At 45.0% G+C, this 17851-nt stretch overlaps 2 protein-coding genes across 2 annotated transcripts in view; one reads left to right on the plus strand and one right to left on the minus strand.

Annotated features, from left to right (window-relative positions):
• Positions 1-1564: 1564 nt before the first annotated feature.
• Positions 1565-11060, plus strand: CCDC167 (coiled-coil domain containing 167). The gene is given in 4 exon segments (XM_031060166.1): positions 1565-1684; positions 5583-5677; positions 8071-8123; positions 10219-11060. Coding segments are annotated over 4 exon segments (372 nt in total). The 3' UTR covers positions 10323-11060.
• A 407-nt stretch (positions 11061-11467) lies between these two features.
• CMTR1 (cap methyltransferase 1) overlaps positions 11468-17851 on the minus strand; it is a 26287-nt gene continuing 19903 nt past the window's right edge. Inside the window, exons 21-24 of the mRNA XM_031060163.1 lie at positions 16982-17029; positions 16286-16398; positions 15645-15753; positions 11468-13931 (exon numbers count right to left, since the gene is read on the minus strand). Coding sequence (XP_030916023.1) covers positions 13799-13931; positions 15645-15753; positions 16286-16398; positions 16982-17029 — 403 coding nt within the window. The 3' untranslated portion in view covers positions 11468-13798. The remainder of the gene's footprint in view (positions 13932-15644; positions 15754-16285; positions 16399-16981; positions 17030-17851) is intronic.

A 17851-nucleotide genomic window follows, 5' to 3' on the forward strand; every position in this document is an offset into this window, starting at 1 on the left:
CTAGATAAAATTCTTTCCATTTGCAGTCATGAGAACACTACTGAAGAGAGGTTAGGGAGGAAGGAAAAAAATGCCTTTAAGCCAGAGGAAGAGAGGGCTATGTTTTAGTTTGCATGACAACCAAGATACTTGATTCATAAGTTAAAATTACTCTATTCAGTATTACCTTCTGAGCCGTTATGATTGTAAAGAAAACTTTTCAAACGAGTCTTAATATGGTGTGATGCATGACTAGCTTTGAAAGGCCTCATCTAGGCAGAGTCATGCTTGTTTAACTGAAGTCATGATGCTAAATGAATGCAATTTTCTATATGGACACTTATCAGATTAGCTTGCACTTACAAATGGCAGGTGTAATTGATATGATCTGGTTTAAATAGATATAAATAGGTCTCCATAATGTTGTGTTGGTTTAAATTTGTGCCACTTCTTTCATATAGCTCTAGTCTTTTGACAGGCAGCCCTATTGACAATGCTGAGCTGCCTAGGACTTGCTTGAGGAAACTCATCAGGAAAATTAAACTGGCAAGACTGGTCCATTTTGTACCAAAATAGTGAATGAAATTAACTCAAGAGAGTGACACGGATGACCAAAGGTGTGGAGAACTTTATGCAAGAAAGTTCCAAGCATTCCAGGTCCTTTTAAGCTGGAAAACATGTCTGCAAGGGACCCAATATAGGCCTATATCCTCTGCATGCTATTTGTAGCTTTGAACAAAGAATGAACATACACTGTCAATACAAAGTTAGGGCTATCAAATGAAACCAGCAATATACAAGCTCAGAACAAACAGGAGGGGTTGGTTCTTCCCATAACCTGCTGTGAAACTTCTCGCCAAAGGATATTGTAACCACTAAAAATATACTTGTGGCTCAGGCAACAACTGAAAAAAAAATTCAGAGAAGCAGAAAAGTGCATTAAATTAAAGGCAATGCCTGGGCAGCAAAATGTCACGTGTGTGCTTCTGTAAAGTATTGTTACATGTGTTGCTGCTTCTGACAGGGCAATGGCTGATCAGTGTCTGTAAAGGAACATAAAGAATAGGGAAAAGGCCAGCACAGTTCATGCTCAGTGAAGCTATTCAGGCAAAAGTTTTGAAAATGTGGCTCACTGCTCTGTGGTCACGTCTGTGTGTGTTCCTGCAAAGCCGCTGCTCTGCGCTGAGGCAGGATGGGCTGACTAACGAGATGGCGCCTGCAAAGCCGAAGGAGGAGGTGGAGGTAGGATCCAGCCTCTCCTCCTCTAGCAGCACACAGGGTTGTTCTGTAGGAGCCATCTTAGGCTTTGCTGGTGGATCATCCTCTGCTGTGAATAGCTTGTCTGGTAAATATTTCCAAGCATGCTGTGGGCGGCATGTCTGTGAAATGATTTTCCAGCGTGCAAAATGATTCCAAGAGCATGGAGAAAATGGAAGTGTGTCCATGAACAGCAAGTTAGCACTTGAATTTAAACAAAATTTGTCTCTGCTGGACTGATTTTAATAATCCAGCCAAATTTGTGGATGCAGGAACCATTAGTTCTTCTGTGAAAGAACAGCTCAAGTGTGCTGGCAGGTGACAAGGCATGTAAAGACTGCTCGGGGAAGGGTTTTTTCCTTTGCCCCCACCTCTTCAGTTGCCTTTGATCTGTTTTATGAGGGTCAGAAGATGAAAACCTCATTACCTAATGCTGTTGGATGTCGACGTATGTGTGATGTGGCTCTTTGCCAGTATCTTAATTAGGGAATTCATAAGAGCGGAGGGTGGATGCCAGTTCTTGAAAAGCGCTTTTAGCCCTTCTGCTGGAAAGAAAGCTTTCATTAATTCGCTACAAAATGTATTAAATGGGATCCAGCTCAATTCTATAAGCAAAGCTGCTTCTTTTTCACTTCTCTCTTTGTCTCTGCCTTTATGTGAGCCATTTTGGGCTCTCTGCCCAAGATGGTCCCAACAAATGGAATTTGTAATAAGCATGTAAGTCAGTTTGGATTGAAATACATTCCAGGTCTCTAGTTTAAAAAGGTTTCCAGATCATGAGCAAGTGTTGCCAGAATTCAGCAAAAATAGCTGAATGCCTTGTCATACCTGTGGGAGCAAAGGAGGCATCTGGTCTTAGATCCTAATGTGCATCCAAAGCTTCTGGGACTTGACTTTCTGGAGTGTGTCCTGAGGAGCTTCAGAAGGGCAGCTCTGTGTGCCCAGATCTGCTGCCTGGATGTGAAGCACATGTTTCCTTCCCCCTTTTTTTTAACTGGAACTACTTAAAGATGTTGCTGTGAATGAAGTCCTGTGTCCCTGTTACCATCTCTGTGAACCTGAGGAGCTGTCATGTGAGCTTTCTGCTTGCTGCATTTCAGCTCTGTCCCAGAGGATCTCCTTCAAGGAAAGGAGAGCTAAAAGGAGGAAAGGTTCATCTTTGCAACTTTGGAGGCCCTGTGCTGACATTGCCACTAAAGAGATAAGGCAGTGTGAAGTGCAAGGGTGCTTCAGCTAAGCGAGCTCAGCTCCTTGTTTTCCTGTGGGCTTGCAGTGTGCCCAGGTATGTACCCCAACTAACTTCACATATTGTTTAGTAGGAGGGAAAGCTTTCCATCCACAGCAAGCTCAGGTGAGCACCTGCTTCTAGGATTGCTCTCCTGGAGGGCTAGCTGTAGCAGGGAATTATGGCAAAGCCCTACAGATTTTCTTGTGGTACAATTTTACAGACTACGGCCCCCCCTAGGAGTTTCCTTAGCAGCCCAGAGAGTAATCAGTAGTTCCCAGATACTACTCTGATTTTTTTTCCTTGTGCTTATTTTCTTTTCTGTCTTTCTTTTGTTCTACAGTGAAGAGTTACTTGGATGGCTGAGTTGCTGAGACACTCCTGGCTTGCAGGAGCAGCTCCTAAATGCCAAGGAAGGCAATGGCATTGACATATCAAGATAGTGCTCTGCCCATAGTTTGGGTTGGTGTCTGAGGCTTCTTATTCAAATGAGCTGCCTTCAGGAGGCAGAATTTATTGTCTTAATTTATAAGTGGAGAAACTGAGGCACAGTGAATGGATAATATCTGTGAATCCCCACTCTTGTCCTTCCTTATAACCCCTAATAACCCAGGCTAGCCAGAAGAAAAGAAGTAGTGAGATTCTGAAAGAAAAGTATTTTGTTAATTCAGCAATCTTCCTTGCTTGCTTTTTCTTTTTTTTCTGGTTATTTTTCATCCCTTGTGCCCCCAGCTCAGCACAGCTGATGGTGCAGTTCTGGGCCATGTGGTTTATTAGCAAATTATTGCTCTCCAGCAGGGGACCCAAACTTGGGTTTTGATTTAAGAGCAGTAAAACCAGTTGAAACTTTAAAGTATTATGTGGAATCTGGAGATTTTTAGTCAGCAGAAAGTGAAAGCACTGACAAAGTTGGGCAGAATATACTCCTGTTAAGTCTCATGAAATGAGGGAAGTATGGGCAGAGAATGTACTAGTAGGAGCAACTGCCAGCTAGAAGGAGCAGGCATGGAGGAGAGGATTGGAGTGCAGTAGCATGGATAATTTAGTGGTGGGGTTGGCAGCTGACTAAGTAAAGCTCCCAATAATTCTTTAATGTATTATTTAGCATTATTTTTAAATATATTTCCAGAGAAGTCACGGTGCACTGTAATAATTTAACAGACTAAAGAGGAGCCAGGTAACACATGCTGAAGAATCTTTCCCTGTGTGTGCATGTAAGGGTTTCCAACAGCTAAGGGAGCAGAAACAGTCATTTGCAAACGGTAGGAACTGGTGAGGGAGATGGTAATCCTTAAATTTCACTGGACCAAAACCCCACCGCTGCTGTACCACACTGTGCTATTAAAGTAACTTGTTGATAAGTGTGGTCAGAGCTGGCCTGGGTGAAGCCCTTTCTTGGCCCTGAAGCAGACTGGGGCAATGCATCCTGCTGAGTTGTAGTGCATGACATGGCGATGAGCAGCTACAGTTAACATTCTTAACTGGCACAGCTGGAAATGGAGAAGGACAATTATCCTCATCCAGGCAAACCCAAGCATTGCCGGCCACAGAAGTGCTATTCCCTGAGCTTTGGGATCAGGTGACATGCCTTGGTGCTCCCCTTGGGTTCAGGAAGCTGGGCATCACCTCTGGGGAGTTTGGCATCTTGAGCACTGGCAGTTGCCTAATAGCCCAGGACTTTGAGATTGCTATCTCATAAATCAAAGATTTATTTGAGCCTTCTTATATGTCCCCCTCCCCAGCTCTGCTGTGCTCCTTCCAGACTATTTAACTGACTGGTTAAACTTCTTTTCATGGTCTGCTTTATGTCAAGCCTCTTCTCTCCAGTCCTGCTTAGTTATAATGCTTGCCTGCTTTTCCTGAGTAGAAGGTGTGAGATTGTTAATGAGCTCATTAACAGGAGCTGATCAGAACAGAGCTGATCCCAAAGCAGCAATAATTAGGGATCACTACCTTTGATTTTGTTTCCCTTATTACTGTTTATGAGTGTGTGTGTGTGCCCTGGGCTGCTTCTGAGGCTGGTGTCCAGGCAGCTCATTCCACCTTTACCCAGCACTATGCTGCCTCTTAGCGTCCGGTGTGTGAAAGCTCCCACCACAGGGAGGCCGTACTGCCAGCCATGGCCTTTCCTGGAGAACCAGGCGCAGCAGGAGTGTTGCACTAAGTCGCTCAAAAGAGAGGTCACTGCCACCTTAGTGCACAGAGGCCGTTTTCTTTCAGGCTAGGTTGTTGAGTTCATGTTGTCTGATTAGTCCACTGTTTCCCTGCTGGAAGCAAGCTTGAAAGACAAAGTTTTCCTTGAGATGTCTATGCTGTGGTTGCCAGGCAGAAGAGAGGAATGATTCCCAGAACTGTTGCCTATGGTAGGATTCTCTCCTGGGCAGTCTGTTTGCATACAAGGAAATGAACCCTCCTGTGCTTAGCTGTGGTTACTCCCCTCCACAGGAAGACACAGTGGTGGCTGTTGGGATACTTGATGAAGAGACACAAGGAGATAATGAGTGTTTTTCTGCACAGAAACTTGTTGCTGCCAACACTTGGTACAGGTTGAAGGAGGCAGTGGCAAATGCTCTCTTGACCATACTGTGCAGGCTTCTGTTGCTGTTTGAGATTTAGTTGGGTAAAAGAGACTGGAAGTATCCCTTTGTTCCCTCTTCACCCAACCAGACAGCTGAGGGTGCTTTGTAGATTTCTGCATCCATTCACAGTGCTAAAATAAGACCCTGTCCCTCAGGCTTTGGTTTAGGCCAGTGTCTCTCCTTTTATCCTCTAATTGCATAAAGATACCTAAGATCACACCTCTCCTTGTAGACCCACATGCAAAGAAACTAGAGCAGGCTGGAACAGGATCAGATCTAGCAAAAGGGTGCTGGCCAGCCACAAAATAGGCAGTGTCAGGGCTGGTTTGGCTGTGTCTGGGGTGAAGATGTTACAGTTGTCTGGGCTAGAATACAGGCTGAGCTGGGAGATGATGAGCTCTCTGTGCTGTGATCTCTACACAGATCTGGGATTCTTCCCCTGATCTGGGGAGGAATAGTAGCTGAACTGCTACCATCTGAATGGGAAGGAGTCCTTGTAAGCTGAGAGAAGAAATGATGGTGACTGGTGTGGTTTTTTTCAGATTGATGGATTGGAGGAGAAGCTGGCACGCTGCAGACAAAGCATGGAAGAGGTGGACCTGAAGCTGCGCAAGGAGAAGCTCAGCCCTGAAGGAAGGTATTGCTGACCAGCTCCTTACACAGCTCTGTGTGTGTGCACTTCAGCTTAGCTGTCATCCTGCTGTAGGACCAAGCAAGGGCTCTTGAAGGGGTGGGAACGTGTGATTTCCCCATGACAAGACTCTTTTCCCACAGTTTGGAGCTTTCCTGGCGAACTTGCCTCTGTGAGAAGCGCAGTGATATAGAGAGAGAGCTGTATCTTTTTAATAGCCTGACTCCAACCTGTGCCACAACCAGACAAGTAGTGCCTTAAACTTGCCAGTTCATTGCAGGCCTGGCTCCTGGCCTGTTAGGAATCTGCTCTGTGAGTCTGGCAAAGGTTTTCTGCACACTGCTGCCCAAGCCTTGCTAAAGCCACCCAGGTTCAATCAGGGAGATGTGCAGCAACTACTGCTGAGGGCCAAACCAGGCTGGGATCCAGCTGCAAAAGCAGCTGAGGGAAAATATCTGTGCCTGTGTTGCTAATGTGTCTGGATGTAGGGATGAATTAACACACTGGCTTTTCTTGGGAGTGCTAAGAGGGACAATTCCCCTGAAATCTGTGGCTGCCATAGAGGCAGCAGTTGTTGGCTTCTAGAGCTGGGACTCAAGCAAGGACTTTGGCCTGGATTCTGTAGTAGACATAGGCAGAACCTGCTATTTCTCTTGAGTGTGAAGCAAGAGAATTAGATGTCCTAGCTGATTCTCAAATCTCTGCTTGAGGACATTTTTTCAATCACTAGCATCCTACTGCTCTGCTCCAAGCAAAAAAGGCTGGGAAGCTCAGTCATCGGCCCAGGGAGTGGTCTTGATGATCCTGGTGTTTGCTGTACACTACTGTCCTGTAGGACCCTATTAGAAATTATCATAGCAATAGTGATGTCTCCATCCCTTCATATTTATCAGGCTTAGTTTAACTTCTTTGTTAAACTCTCCTTTGCACTCCCCCCTCTTCCTTTACTGGGGTTTTCTATCCCCATCAATATTTAGACAGGGTCCTGTCTCTTCCTGTCCCTCTTCTCCGTAGCTTTTCATCTCAACAATCCTTTCCTGGCCTAAATTCTCCTTGTTTCTGTCTGTATTCTTTATCTAGGGCTTAAGTGGCCAACAACCAAACCTACAGCTGTGGTAACTTGACAGGATGTGATATATGATGGTTTCTGACTGAAATATAGGGCCTAGAGCAAAGAATTATGAATTAAGATTCTTGGGGCCTTCTATGAGTTTTACAGCTTGTATGGAAATAGAACTTCCACTGTCCTATTCCAGACCCTTTGAAAAACCTTGCAGGGAAGGTACCATGATCAAAATTATCGATTCCATGTGTAGCACACAAAGAGGAGCTCCGCTTTTCCACTTTGAAGTTCAGTTGTCATGGTTTCTTCATGTCTCTTTCTCAAAGCTTCTTCCCTTGACTCTCTTCACAAGGCAAAATTCTAAGTAGCAGCTCAGTCATGTTGGTAAATCCGTCTTCTCACTTCCTACTGGCTGCCCTCCACCCAGTTTTCTTCTAGAGCCCTTTCCTCTCCTGCTGCTCCTGATGTAGCTTGCTTTCTTGCCCTCTCTTACACTTAACTAGCTGTACACATAGATTTGGATGTCTTTCCTCCTACAGGTTGTTCTTGCTGTGCCCCAAGGGGAACAACAAATTCTGTTACACTTTCTGCCTTCTCTGAACCAAGAGATAATTTGTTAGTGCATGTTTATTTATGTGCAGAGTCTGAAAGGACTGACCGTGTCCTCACTGCCATAATGGAAACACTGCTGCTTTCAGGAATTTCATTTTGGGTTTATATGTTAATCTGTATATTAATTAATCATCTTGTGCAATTTAAGACAAGGGCTGGGTTGGCCTAACTTAGTCTTTTCTGTTATTATGAGTCTTCAGTCTAATGACAGGTTGTTCAACTCATTAGTACTGGGCTTGGATTCAGCTTGTTTCCTTGAGCTCACCAATTTCTGTAAATTGGATACCTCTGACAAAGGGATCCCAGCTTCAAATGGTGAGAAGAATTACTGTTCCAGCACTAAGCCCAATGTGCTGGGGGGGGAGGATCCTTCAGAGAGCATATAAGGACCCTGCCCCATCCCATAGAACTTCCTGCCTCACCCTGGGGGAACTGGAGTAGGGCAATGACCCAAGAGCCCTTTCTAGCTGTTTACCTACACTGCTATCCTGAAAGGAGAGACAGGAAGCCATTTGGAGGAAGGAAAAAATAATCTAAAATGCTGCATCTCTTCTCTTGCACAACTGGGTACTTCTAAACTGTCACCCTTCCAACAGGGAGGGGTGAGGGGTTCATCCTCTGAACAGATATCCCCTGCAGTGGGGACAGTCTCTCTTCCATCATGTAAGCAAAGAAATAGGCTGTGTTCTGCCTTGCAGGTAATGAACTCCTCTTCTCATTACAGAAAGTCACTGGAGAGAGAGCGAAACTTACTAATGACCAAAGCTGACAACTATGGTAAGAGCTTCATTAAAAATGGTCCCTCTGGGCAGGATGGGATCAGTGCTGCAGCTTAGCTTTGTCTTCAAGCTCCTGCCACCTCTGACTTCTGCCTTTGAATTTAGCTTCAACCAAAGGGAGCCAAACTAATGGAAATGTAGTCAGCATATTATAATGGGAGTCTGCATCCACCTACTTGAGCTGTACTTCCATAGGGAAAAAAATAAGCATCAACTAATGAAGGGGAGAAAATGTCTCCCTCCAAATACCCCAAATTACCAGTCTTTAGATAATCATAGCTAACAGATTGGCTCGAGTAGCTTTTAACATCGCTCTCCCCAGCCTTTTTTTTTTCCTAGTAGAGGCTTGCTAGGCAAAAAGGTAAGTGACATCAGGAGTGTAGCAAAATATACCTTCCTTGGGGAAGGTTCTTACTGCATCAATTTATGAGGCCACTCAGCACAAGAGCATAGCAATTCACACTGATGTGCTGCCTGCACTTCTAGAGAGCCAGGGTCTTTCCTTGGTGCAAGTCCTGCTGTAGACACTTAGAATGAAAGCCTCCCTGAGATACCATACTTGTTGACAGGACTTCCATTCCACTAGAGGTGCTGCTTTGTACATCTTCAGGTATTGATCCGCATGTTACCTGCTTGGCAGTACTCTGCAGCTGTGCAAGCAGCAGAGCTCACACAAGGGGGTTGAAAGCTGGGGTATGGCCAGCAAATTTGTAATTATAACTCATGCTAGAGGACTGCTTCCAGAAGAGTAGCTGTTATTTTAAACAGACTGAAAGCTGTTCCCTAAGGGCCTACCACTAGAGACAGCAGAAGACTGAAAATTGCTGCCACCCTTTTACCAGCCAGCAGTCAGCTATCCCTGGTGGCATCAGCAGAGCAGTGTGACAGCAGCTCAGACAGCAGCAACAGCCTCACCTAATGCTGACATCACTGCTATGGCCTCTGACTAAATCTTTCCTTATTCCAGCTGATGCAGTTGAGGCCATGAACAGCAGCTGCTGACAATGGCATTGTCAGCATCAGTTTAATCTGGCACTGCTGTGTGTGAGGTTATGTGACCCTGTCATCTCCTTTGTGGCCTTGCAGATTCAAGCAGGCTGCTCTGTGGCTGCATGAGTGATTGTATTAGGTGAAGAATGGGGCAGAAAGAACAGCTAAAAGTCTCTTTTGTTTACCAACACTACTTGGGGAACTGCTGGAGGCTGCTTGTGCAAACTGTAGAGACAGTAAGGTGTGCACTCTCTGCAGATGAACTCAGCAATAAAAGCCATCTGTCTCTGGACAGTGCACACCCAACCTTGCCTGCCACACACTTAGTGCTTTGTGGCCTTGCAGTCTGTAAGGCTGGAGGGCTCACTGCTAGCCTGTACCAGCCAGCAAAGTTTTGTGGAACAGAACTAGTAAGAGTGGGGTTCTCATCTTTGGTAAAGGGAACCAAACAGAAATGGAGATTGGTAAGATTCCATACTTGAAATAGCCACTGTCTTCCTCTCTCTGCATCTGTGGTTCTAAGGTTGCTTTCCTTCTCCCTGGTTTACCTATCTCTAAAAAGCTAAAATCTTCAGACCCAAACAGAATAAGAGTGTCCAGGTTCAGACCTTTTCCACACTGATCCTTCTGAGGTGTAAGGAAACACAGATTCTGCAGCATTCAAAGGTGGCTACAGTTGTATTTAAATTTTAGCACTAGAAAGAGCTACCAAATGTAACAAGGCTGTTACATTCAGAAGATAGTAGAAATAGCTCTCTGCCCTCCTGGCTCCTTCATTCTCCTAGGGAACACGCAGTTATGCTAATGACAGTCTGTCCTTAGTAGAGGCCTACAGCAATGTCATTTGCCAACAGGAACTGGTCAGGCACTGAAGTATTCCCAAGCACAGCTACCACGAGTGTCAGGATGAGAGCAAATGAAAGGGTTCCTACTAGTTTGGGTAGTTACTTCCCATTCAGCACATCCTGTTGGCAGCTTTGCATACTGCTCCCAAAATTTTTGCCTGTGGCCAAGGTAGCTTTGTGCTTCTAAGAGAGTTTTGAAAGGAGATGTAGCTGCAACGTGAAGAACCTTCACAGGCAAGTCTTTTGTTTGTTTCCCAGAGAAAGAACTGAGTGTGCTTCGTAAGGAAAATCGCAAGAATGCTGCCCTTGCTGTGGCCGTGGCATTGCTGATAGCTCTTATTTACGCCTGCTGGACAATGTGATTGCACTCAAGAATTCTCCGTGCTGAACAAATGACTCCTGCAAGGAGCTCTTCCTCCTCTCACCGTTGTGCCTCCCCCAAGGGTGAGGATCAGCATTTCAAATTACTGTTCTTGTTTATAGTCTCCAAGCCTTGTTGTAGGGAAGATTTTTCTCTGCAAATTGAGGAGGACAGGAGACAAACCAGAAATCACAGCACACTTGCGCTTGGAAATCAGGTCAAGCAGAGCTCAAGGTGGTGCCATCTTAGCCAAAACACAGTCAGGACCATGCAGCCTGATCCAGGAAGGCAATACATTCTCCCTTTTGAAGAGGACCTTTGTGATTACAGAGTGCTTTCTGCCCAGCCCAGGTGTAATACACACCTTGGCTCCTGTGACACAGTCATAAACTGAAGGGACCAAGCTCTCGATGCAAAAGGTAATCTGTAGGTATTGCAATTCTGTGTATTCCCAGAGCTGAGCTAAAGATGCTTCCTCCTCTACCCTGACTTCCAGGACCAAAGGAATCCTACATCCACAAAAGCAGATGGGATGTAGGTATCTCTGCAAGCAGGGAGCATCCATATTGAGATATGGGTGCTTGGGCTTGAGATGATCTGCCTACCTCTCCAGTGCATCAGAGCTTGGTAGCCATTTTGTGCCTTTGAGAATCAGCATTTGCAGAAGGCAATTTACTATCAGCCCCCAGAGGTGAAAGTGCTTCTGTAGAGCTTTAAATAAAATAATTTGACCTTTTAATTTCCTGTTTTGTTTATTTGGTGGGTTTTTTTTCCCTGTTCTGTCCCGTTTCTCAGCCACTGCTTTATTCTCACCCTACTATTTCCTTACTGGCACAAATTGCACTATGGTAAGCCTAGACTAAGTTAGGCACTTAAGCCCCTGGTCAGTGAGCTCTCAACAGTGGGTTACTGGTCTGTTGTGGCCTGGAATGTATTTCCTTTGACTGGAACAGGAGCCTACCCATGATGCAGGAGTGCCAGAGACTGTCCCCTGTAATGCCCTCTCATTCCAATGCTCTAAACTTGCCACAAAAACTTTTAAAAGGGACTGCCTTGAATATTTAACTCTGCTGACATTTCTCTGTTGCCACACAGACAGACACTGCTGGCCCGAATTGTGTGGGAAGCAAAGGAAAGAAGAAGGACTGCTGTGAACTAAAGGGGCTGTATTGGTAATAGAACATGAAAACATAGAAATCAACACAAAATTATACAAAGCCTAATAACAATACATTGTGCAATTAACATACATAAACACTCCTTTCAGCAAGACCTTCCTCACCCACCCTTCCCAACATAATCCCTCAGCAGGGAAGCAAGTAGCTTGGTGGCTCATGCCTGCCTTCTTGAAGGGAGATTTAGAATCAAGGTTCAGTGCATCAAAAATAAAAATAAAAGCAAATTAAAATGAACAACTAGAGACAACTGAATAAAAAAGTGTCTATTTACAAAAGCTAGCCTGCAGACTGACCAGGTTTTTTTGTACCTTCCAAGGCCTACACTGATCCTAGTTTACTTCCTAGTCACTCTTCTGTCTGCCAGCCCACAGGAGTCAAAGCTCTGAGCTGAGGACACAACACTGCAAAGGAGCCTGGCAGAAGGAGCAGCATGCATTGCTGGCACTGGAACAGCCTCAAGGCAGTCCACAGAGGTCCTTAGAACTCAAACTGGTTTAAAAAGCCATCTGTACACAGGGCTGGACACCAGAGGTTGAGGTACTTTATTGCCCACTGGGAGAGATTCCTCCCCATCCCTCATGGAAGTGCCTTTGCCGAGACAAAGCTAACTAATGACACACCTCTTGTTGTTTAGGGGGAAGAGCCACCATTTCTTCCACATTTTACCAATGTTTGAGAGCAGAGAGGGTCTACAGATCAGCCAAGAGAATGCGCTAACAGCCTGCAGTCCTTGAACTGCTTTGACAGACCTGTGTCTAAGTCAAGGTTTCTATGTCTTGCTGCACAGGCTTGTTCAAATCATTCATATGGATGTGGAGAAAAAGACAGTCTAAACATCTAAACAACTGCTATAGATTCTAGAACTATAGCTTTCCTTAAGGCACAGTTCCAATAAACCCCTAAATCACTTTTCTCCCTACTGCCAATCTGTGTTTAAAAAGAAGCCAAGAACAAACAAAACAAAACAAAAATTGGACTGTCTTGCTGTTTATCCCAAAGCATTCAACTATGTGTGATCTTCTGATTTATGTGGAAGACTTGGCAAAGTGCCATGGAAGCCAGAAATGAAGGTAAAACATGCAACAGAAGCCAACTTTGAGCCTGGCACAGAAGTGCATGGAGAAGTCTTGACACAAATGCCATACTGAGAGGAGTTTCCTGGCTCTGTGCCTTCACCTCAGATGCAGTTCTGGAGTCAAATGAGATACAGAGGATTTCAAAGCCAGTCTGATATTTTAAAAGGAAAGTCTGGTTACCTTTCCAGTGGGTACAGTCAGGGGACAGGAATTGCTTCTTATTAACCTACGTGGTTAAAGTCAAGATATCTTTCTACTGAAGCCCTGGGTCTTTTTAACTAAGTTAGACATTCCCATCATTTCTTCCAGAGACTTCAGCATCCTAGCTTTTCTGTGTCTTCCCTCCCACATCCACTTTCCTTGCTGAAGGTTTAGGTAATAATGTTAAGTACCAAGAACCAAAGCACCTTGGTCTCAGAAGTACCATGAAGTACGTACACCAACCATGGTACATTTTCACAAATTAGCCCCAGGCTGCTGGCTTGGCATCACTCACTAACCTGGAGAGGGGAAATCCTTGTCACAGCAGCTTGCAGAGGTGTGAGCACATCAGATCTATGCCAGGAACTGTACTCATCACCTGCATTGGCCTTTGTCCAACAGGGAACCATCACATAAGAATTGCCAGTGGCTTGCTGAGTGACTTGATAAACAGAAGCATTGGAGACACTGACAAGAATATAAAACTTTTGTCCACAGCTCGCCAAAGATTTAACACCTTCCACTGGATAGTGTAGCCTTTGACAAGGCCAAGGAGACAGCTGCCAGGAGCAATGCAGGGCCTCTTCAAGGTGCTGTTGCCCAGCTCTGCCATCAAAACATCTCTGCTCCTTCCCATACTGCAATAGAAGCAGAAGCCTGGGGAGTTCTGGCACACACAGAGCTCCACAAACCTTGCTGAATTTTGAATAGGAGCAAAGAAAGCTGCCAGCCCCTTGGCCTCATGCATGCAGTAGGTCAGGACAACAGGACATTAGGCCTTGGCTCCAGGAGTCACCTTGGGTACTCTGGCACCAGGTGCTACCTGGGCTGTACTCTTATATACACTACCAGGGCAAAGCCTCATCCTGTGCCTTCTGCATACCACCCTCTGGTTCCATCATCTCCAGGAAATCAGCTCTGGAGAATATCAGGGTAGAAGCTGTGGAGCCTTCCCAGTCCCATCAGTCCCTGAAGAATCCAAGCTGGGCTCAGCCCCTCCCTGCACCCTCAGGAGAGCAGGGTTAGGGGTAGTGTGCTTGGATGAAAGACAGAACAGTCTCCTTTGATAGCTTCTCTGGATCTTGTCTTTTCTGAGAGTCGTGCACTTTGACACCTTCCCCCCATTCCCAGAAGAGGCGGCTGTAATGGCAGACACTGTGGGCAGAGAGGAGAGCAGGATTAGTTTGGCAGGGAAGGAAAAGGAAAACACTTCCATCCCAGCGAGGGACAGCTGCCCTTGCTATGGGAGCTGCATAGGAATACTCAGAACAGGTGCCTTTGAAAAGACCAGTGCATTCATTCATTCACCTTACAAACTCTACAGCCCTCAAAGTACAGCAACAGCCAAGCCTAAGAGATTTCCATGGAAACAAACTTGTTAATTCTAGCTTCACTCAAATTCCGTTCAGTATTTGCTGCAAGGAGTCAGGTCACTAGGGAAAAACCCTACCTCCCCCTAAGTTTCTCAGAGGATGAAACTGTCATTGCAGGCAATGGAAAGACCTTAATGAAGAATTTAGATAGTCTGCCAGAAGCAGCAACCTAATCCCTCACCACATACCTACCATAATCAGTAACAGCTGTCCTATGGAGCTTTGCAAACAAACAGCACTTCCCACGGCGCAAAAGCAGCTAGGATCATTCCCTCTTTCCCCTCATGTGGAATAACTGAGCCCTGCTTTGCTGCTGAGAGTTCTGGTCCTACTATGCCATCTCCCACTCCATCCATCAAGCACAGCCCTCCCTCACTGCATCAACACAGTCCCAGACATAATGAAATCAGAGCTGCTAATTACTGCCAGCACAGCAGCCTTTAGTTTTGTACAATTACTGACACTTAATATTCATAGCTTATTTAATGCTTCTGTTCTAACAAAGCAGTACTAGCACAGCAACAAGAGCACATGTCAGTGGCTAATTATAGACATATTAGTACTCACTAACCACAACACATCCCTTCTGGAGTCCCACACAAGCACTCCCTCCACCTCCTCAGCCATTCCTGTAGGTTCATGCTGGCCTATTTCAGACTACATAGAACTAACCCCACCTTGACACACTGAGGGAAAAAGTATCATATAGCTCTCCTTTTAAGCCTGTTCTGCCATTCACCACATGAAGAAAGGCTTAAGGATTCTTGAAAGTGCTGCTCTAAGACAGGTAAGGAGGTTCAAAGGGAGAAAAATCAGGAGTGCTATTTCATGTCAAGTTCTTACTCAGAGGCACAATCCTGAGTAATGGTGGTAGTGCAGAACATCTCTACCCAGGAGCCCTGAGGCATCAGACTCAGGATTTGCTGTACTTGGGTAATGCCCTCAGCCTAGTACTCAGTAGATAGGGATGGTTTTCAGCAGCCACAATGTTAATAACTGTCCAATGACAAGCCACTCCATCCTTTCACAAGGAGCTACTGTTTTACTCTCTCTTTAGAAAAATCTCCCAGCCTTCCACAGGTTATTCCAGAGCCTGGGCTAAATGAGCTGGGATTTGCTTTTAAATAGGAACTTCCAACCAAACATGTTAAATACAGAGATACAGCAAACTACAGTTGCTGGGCTCAATTTCTACTTCCATGCATGCAGGAGGTTCAGTAACTTGCAGTCTGCTGCAGACAGCGGAACAAAGTTGTGACATGTTCGTTATTCATAGCCATTAATTGCAAAATCCATGATTCCACATCAGCAGTTTCCTGACAGCCTGACAAGGTGCCAGCTCCTGCAGCACACCCTTCTGGTGATCAGCTACACTTGCACTGCAAACGACTACAAGGACACAGCCCTGCAGAGCTCCCTCCCAAACTCCCAGGCACACACACACACACAGGCAGACACATAGCCGTCCATAGCCTCAGCTCTGGCTCGTACTCACTGAAAGGGTGCAATGGCTTCAGGAAGGAGGTTGTATGTCGCTACATTGGTCATTTTGTTGAAGAAGAATTTCTTCTTGAAGTTTTTGCTGTATGCCATTGTCCAGGGATCTAGCAGAGAGGTTACAGGGATCGGGGGAAAAAATCACAGAAGAAATACACATACAGTAAAAGTAGGGAGGAGGAATCTATAAGAGTAACTGTGATCCTTCCATTACTCCTTTTTCCTTCCTTCCCCCAAGACAACCTGCTTCCCAAGCTGTTCTCTATTCATTGAAAAAAATCCCTTCTCCCTCCATATAGAAGCTGACATTTGAAACAGGGTATTTCCACCTCCTATTACTCTGGAAAAGATCTTGATGAAAAATTATGATCTCATTAAAAAAGAAGGTAGTCAGTCATGTAAATAAATGGAATTACCCACATGATAGCTAATCAACCCACAACAGAAAAGCTTACATATAACACCTTAAACCTCACCCAAATCCAAGCTACCCTCATTACATGCAAACACTTAATCTCTAGCCATTCGAATATTGCCATTCATTTTTTACCAAGTTACAAGAGGAGCAAGCCTGGTCAGTATTTTTTATTTGGAGAGACAAAGAAAAGCTGAGAGGGAATGGGGACTCTCTCTTCCTACCATTCATAGTCCGTACGATGTAGAGTCCCGTGGGCACAAAATGCCGATCATCTCGGCCAGTGTAAGACAGCCGGGGCATTCCCCCTGAACTCTTGATGACTTTCATCTCTAACCTAAACATTGAGAGAAGACAGTGAAAGAGAGTTTCTTCCTTTACTGTGCTTGTACACACCTGGTACCACCTGCACACCCCCTTCTCCAGAGTGTCACAGCGAGAACTGACAGCCCTGCACAGGATAGAATTAAATCATCACACCCTGAAAAATTGGAGTTTTTGCCTTTCCACACAGGACAAGAGAAACCAGTCAGACCTGTCTAGATCAGGCTGCAAATTGAGTGCTATGGTGAAAAATCTGTGACAAGCTACCATAATTAATTCAAATGGGATTCCTATTTCTAGTGTGAATTCTTGACCTTTCAAGCCACTGAGAAGCCACTGATACTTTTGCACCCAAACCCAGGCACTGTTGCTACTCCAACTGTTATGAAGTGCATTGGCCACATCTATGGCATTAGAATGCAGCAGAACTCAGAAGCTCTGAGTGAGCAGCATCTCAGGAACAGCAGCCACCACGAGCTCTAACAGCTCTTTCTGCATGACCCCACTAGCACACATCAGAACATCCCTCCCACTGCTCTGCACAGTGACTGATAACCTCAGTGGGCCCTGACATTTTAATTGCCCCAATCACTTACCTCACAAAAATCTTGTCCATTTCTTCCAATCTGTATACTTCCTTCACTCTGGGAAGAAAAGACAAAAACATTATTTCAAAAAAGTTTAAACTGTGCTTTTTTTTTTTCTGCCCTGCTACAGCTACAGCCAAATGGTTGATTTTATACAGCATGAGGTAGTCAGGCTCAACTGAGCTTCACACTTGTTTATCTCCTCTATCTTTATGCTTCAGTGCCTAGTTTTTCCTGGCTTGAGAAAACCTGACACCTGCATGCTCATGGCTGGATTGCCTGTAAGCAGCAGATAAATGTCCTTGCTGCTAAGGAAACTGTGCATTTTTACCTCAGGCTGACTATACAGAAAAGTGAAAACAGTGAAAGTCAGGTGCTTTTGTTTTCCCATCAGATAAATTGACCAAGCTCAGTCCCAGGCATGTTCTGGCTTCAACATGCTGGCCGCACAGTAAAATTAACAATGTGATCTTCACCATAACTATCCTCAGAGGTACAACAAACTTGTTAGTTACCCTGAGGTAAAAAGAGCTTTTTTTTTAAATCTGTGAAGATTGTTTTGAGTCCTCATTCTGTCATTACATCAAACTGGTTTTGTTGTTTTGAGACACAGAAAAACAATCAGTAAGTTAAAAAAGCACTGCCCCCAACCACTCATTTCCCACATACTGCTACAAGCATCAGGCTTCAAAGAGCAGAGCAGGAATTGTTTAACACCTTTCCACAAAAGCAGCAAATGACCCCTCTCCAATCCATTTCCCCAGCTCTCCTTCTCACTTCACCTTCAGCCTTCCCCAGCATTTTGGGGACAATTGTCCATTTGTCATTAGGCAGAGGTTCCACTCATTACCTTTCATTAAGCCATCAAGGAGAAGATCC

Source organism: Geospiza fortis, unplaced genomic scaffold (assembly GCF_000277835.1).
Source record: "Geospiza fortis unplaced genomic scaffold, GeoFor_1.0 scaffold41, whole genome shotgun sequence".
In the NCBI taxonomy this organism is placed as follows: Eukaryota; Metazoa; Chordata; class Aves; order Passeriformes; family Thraupidae; genus Geospiza; species Geospiza fortis.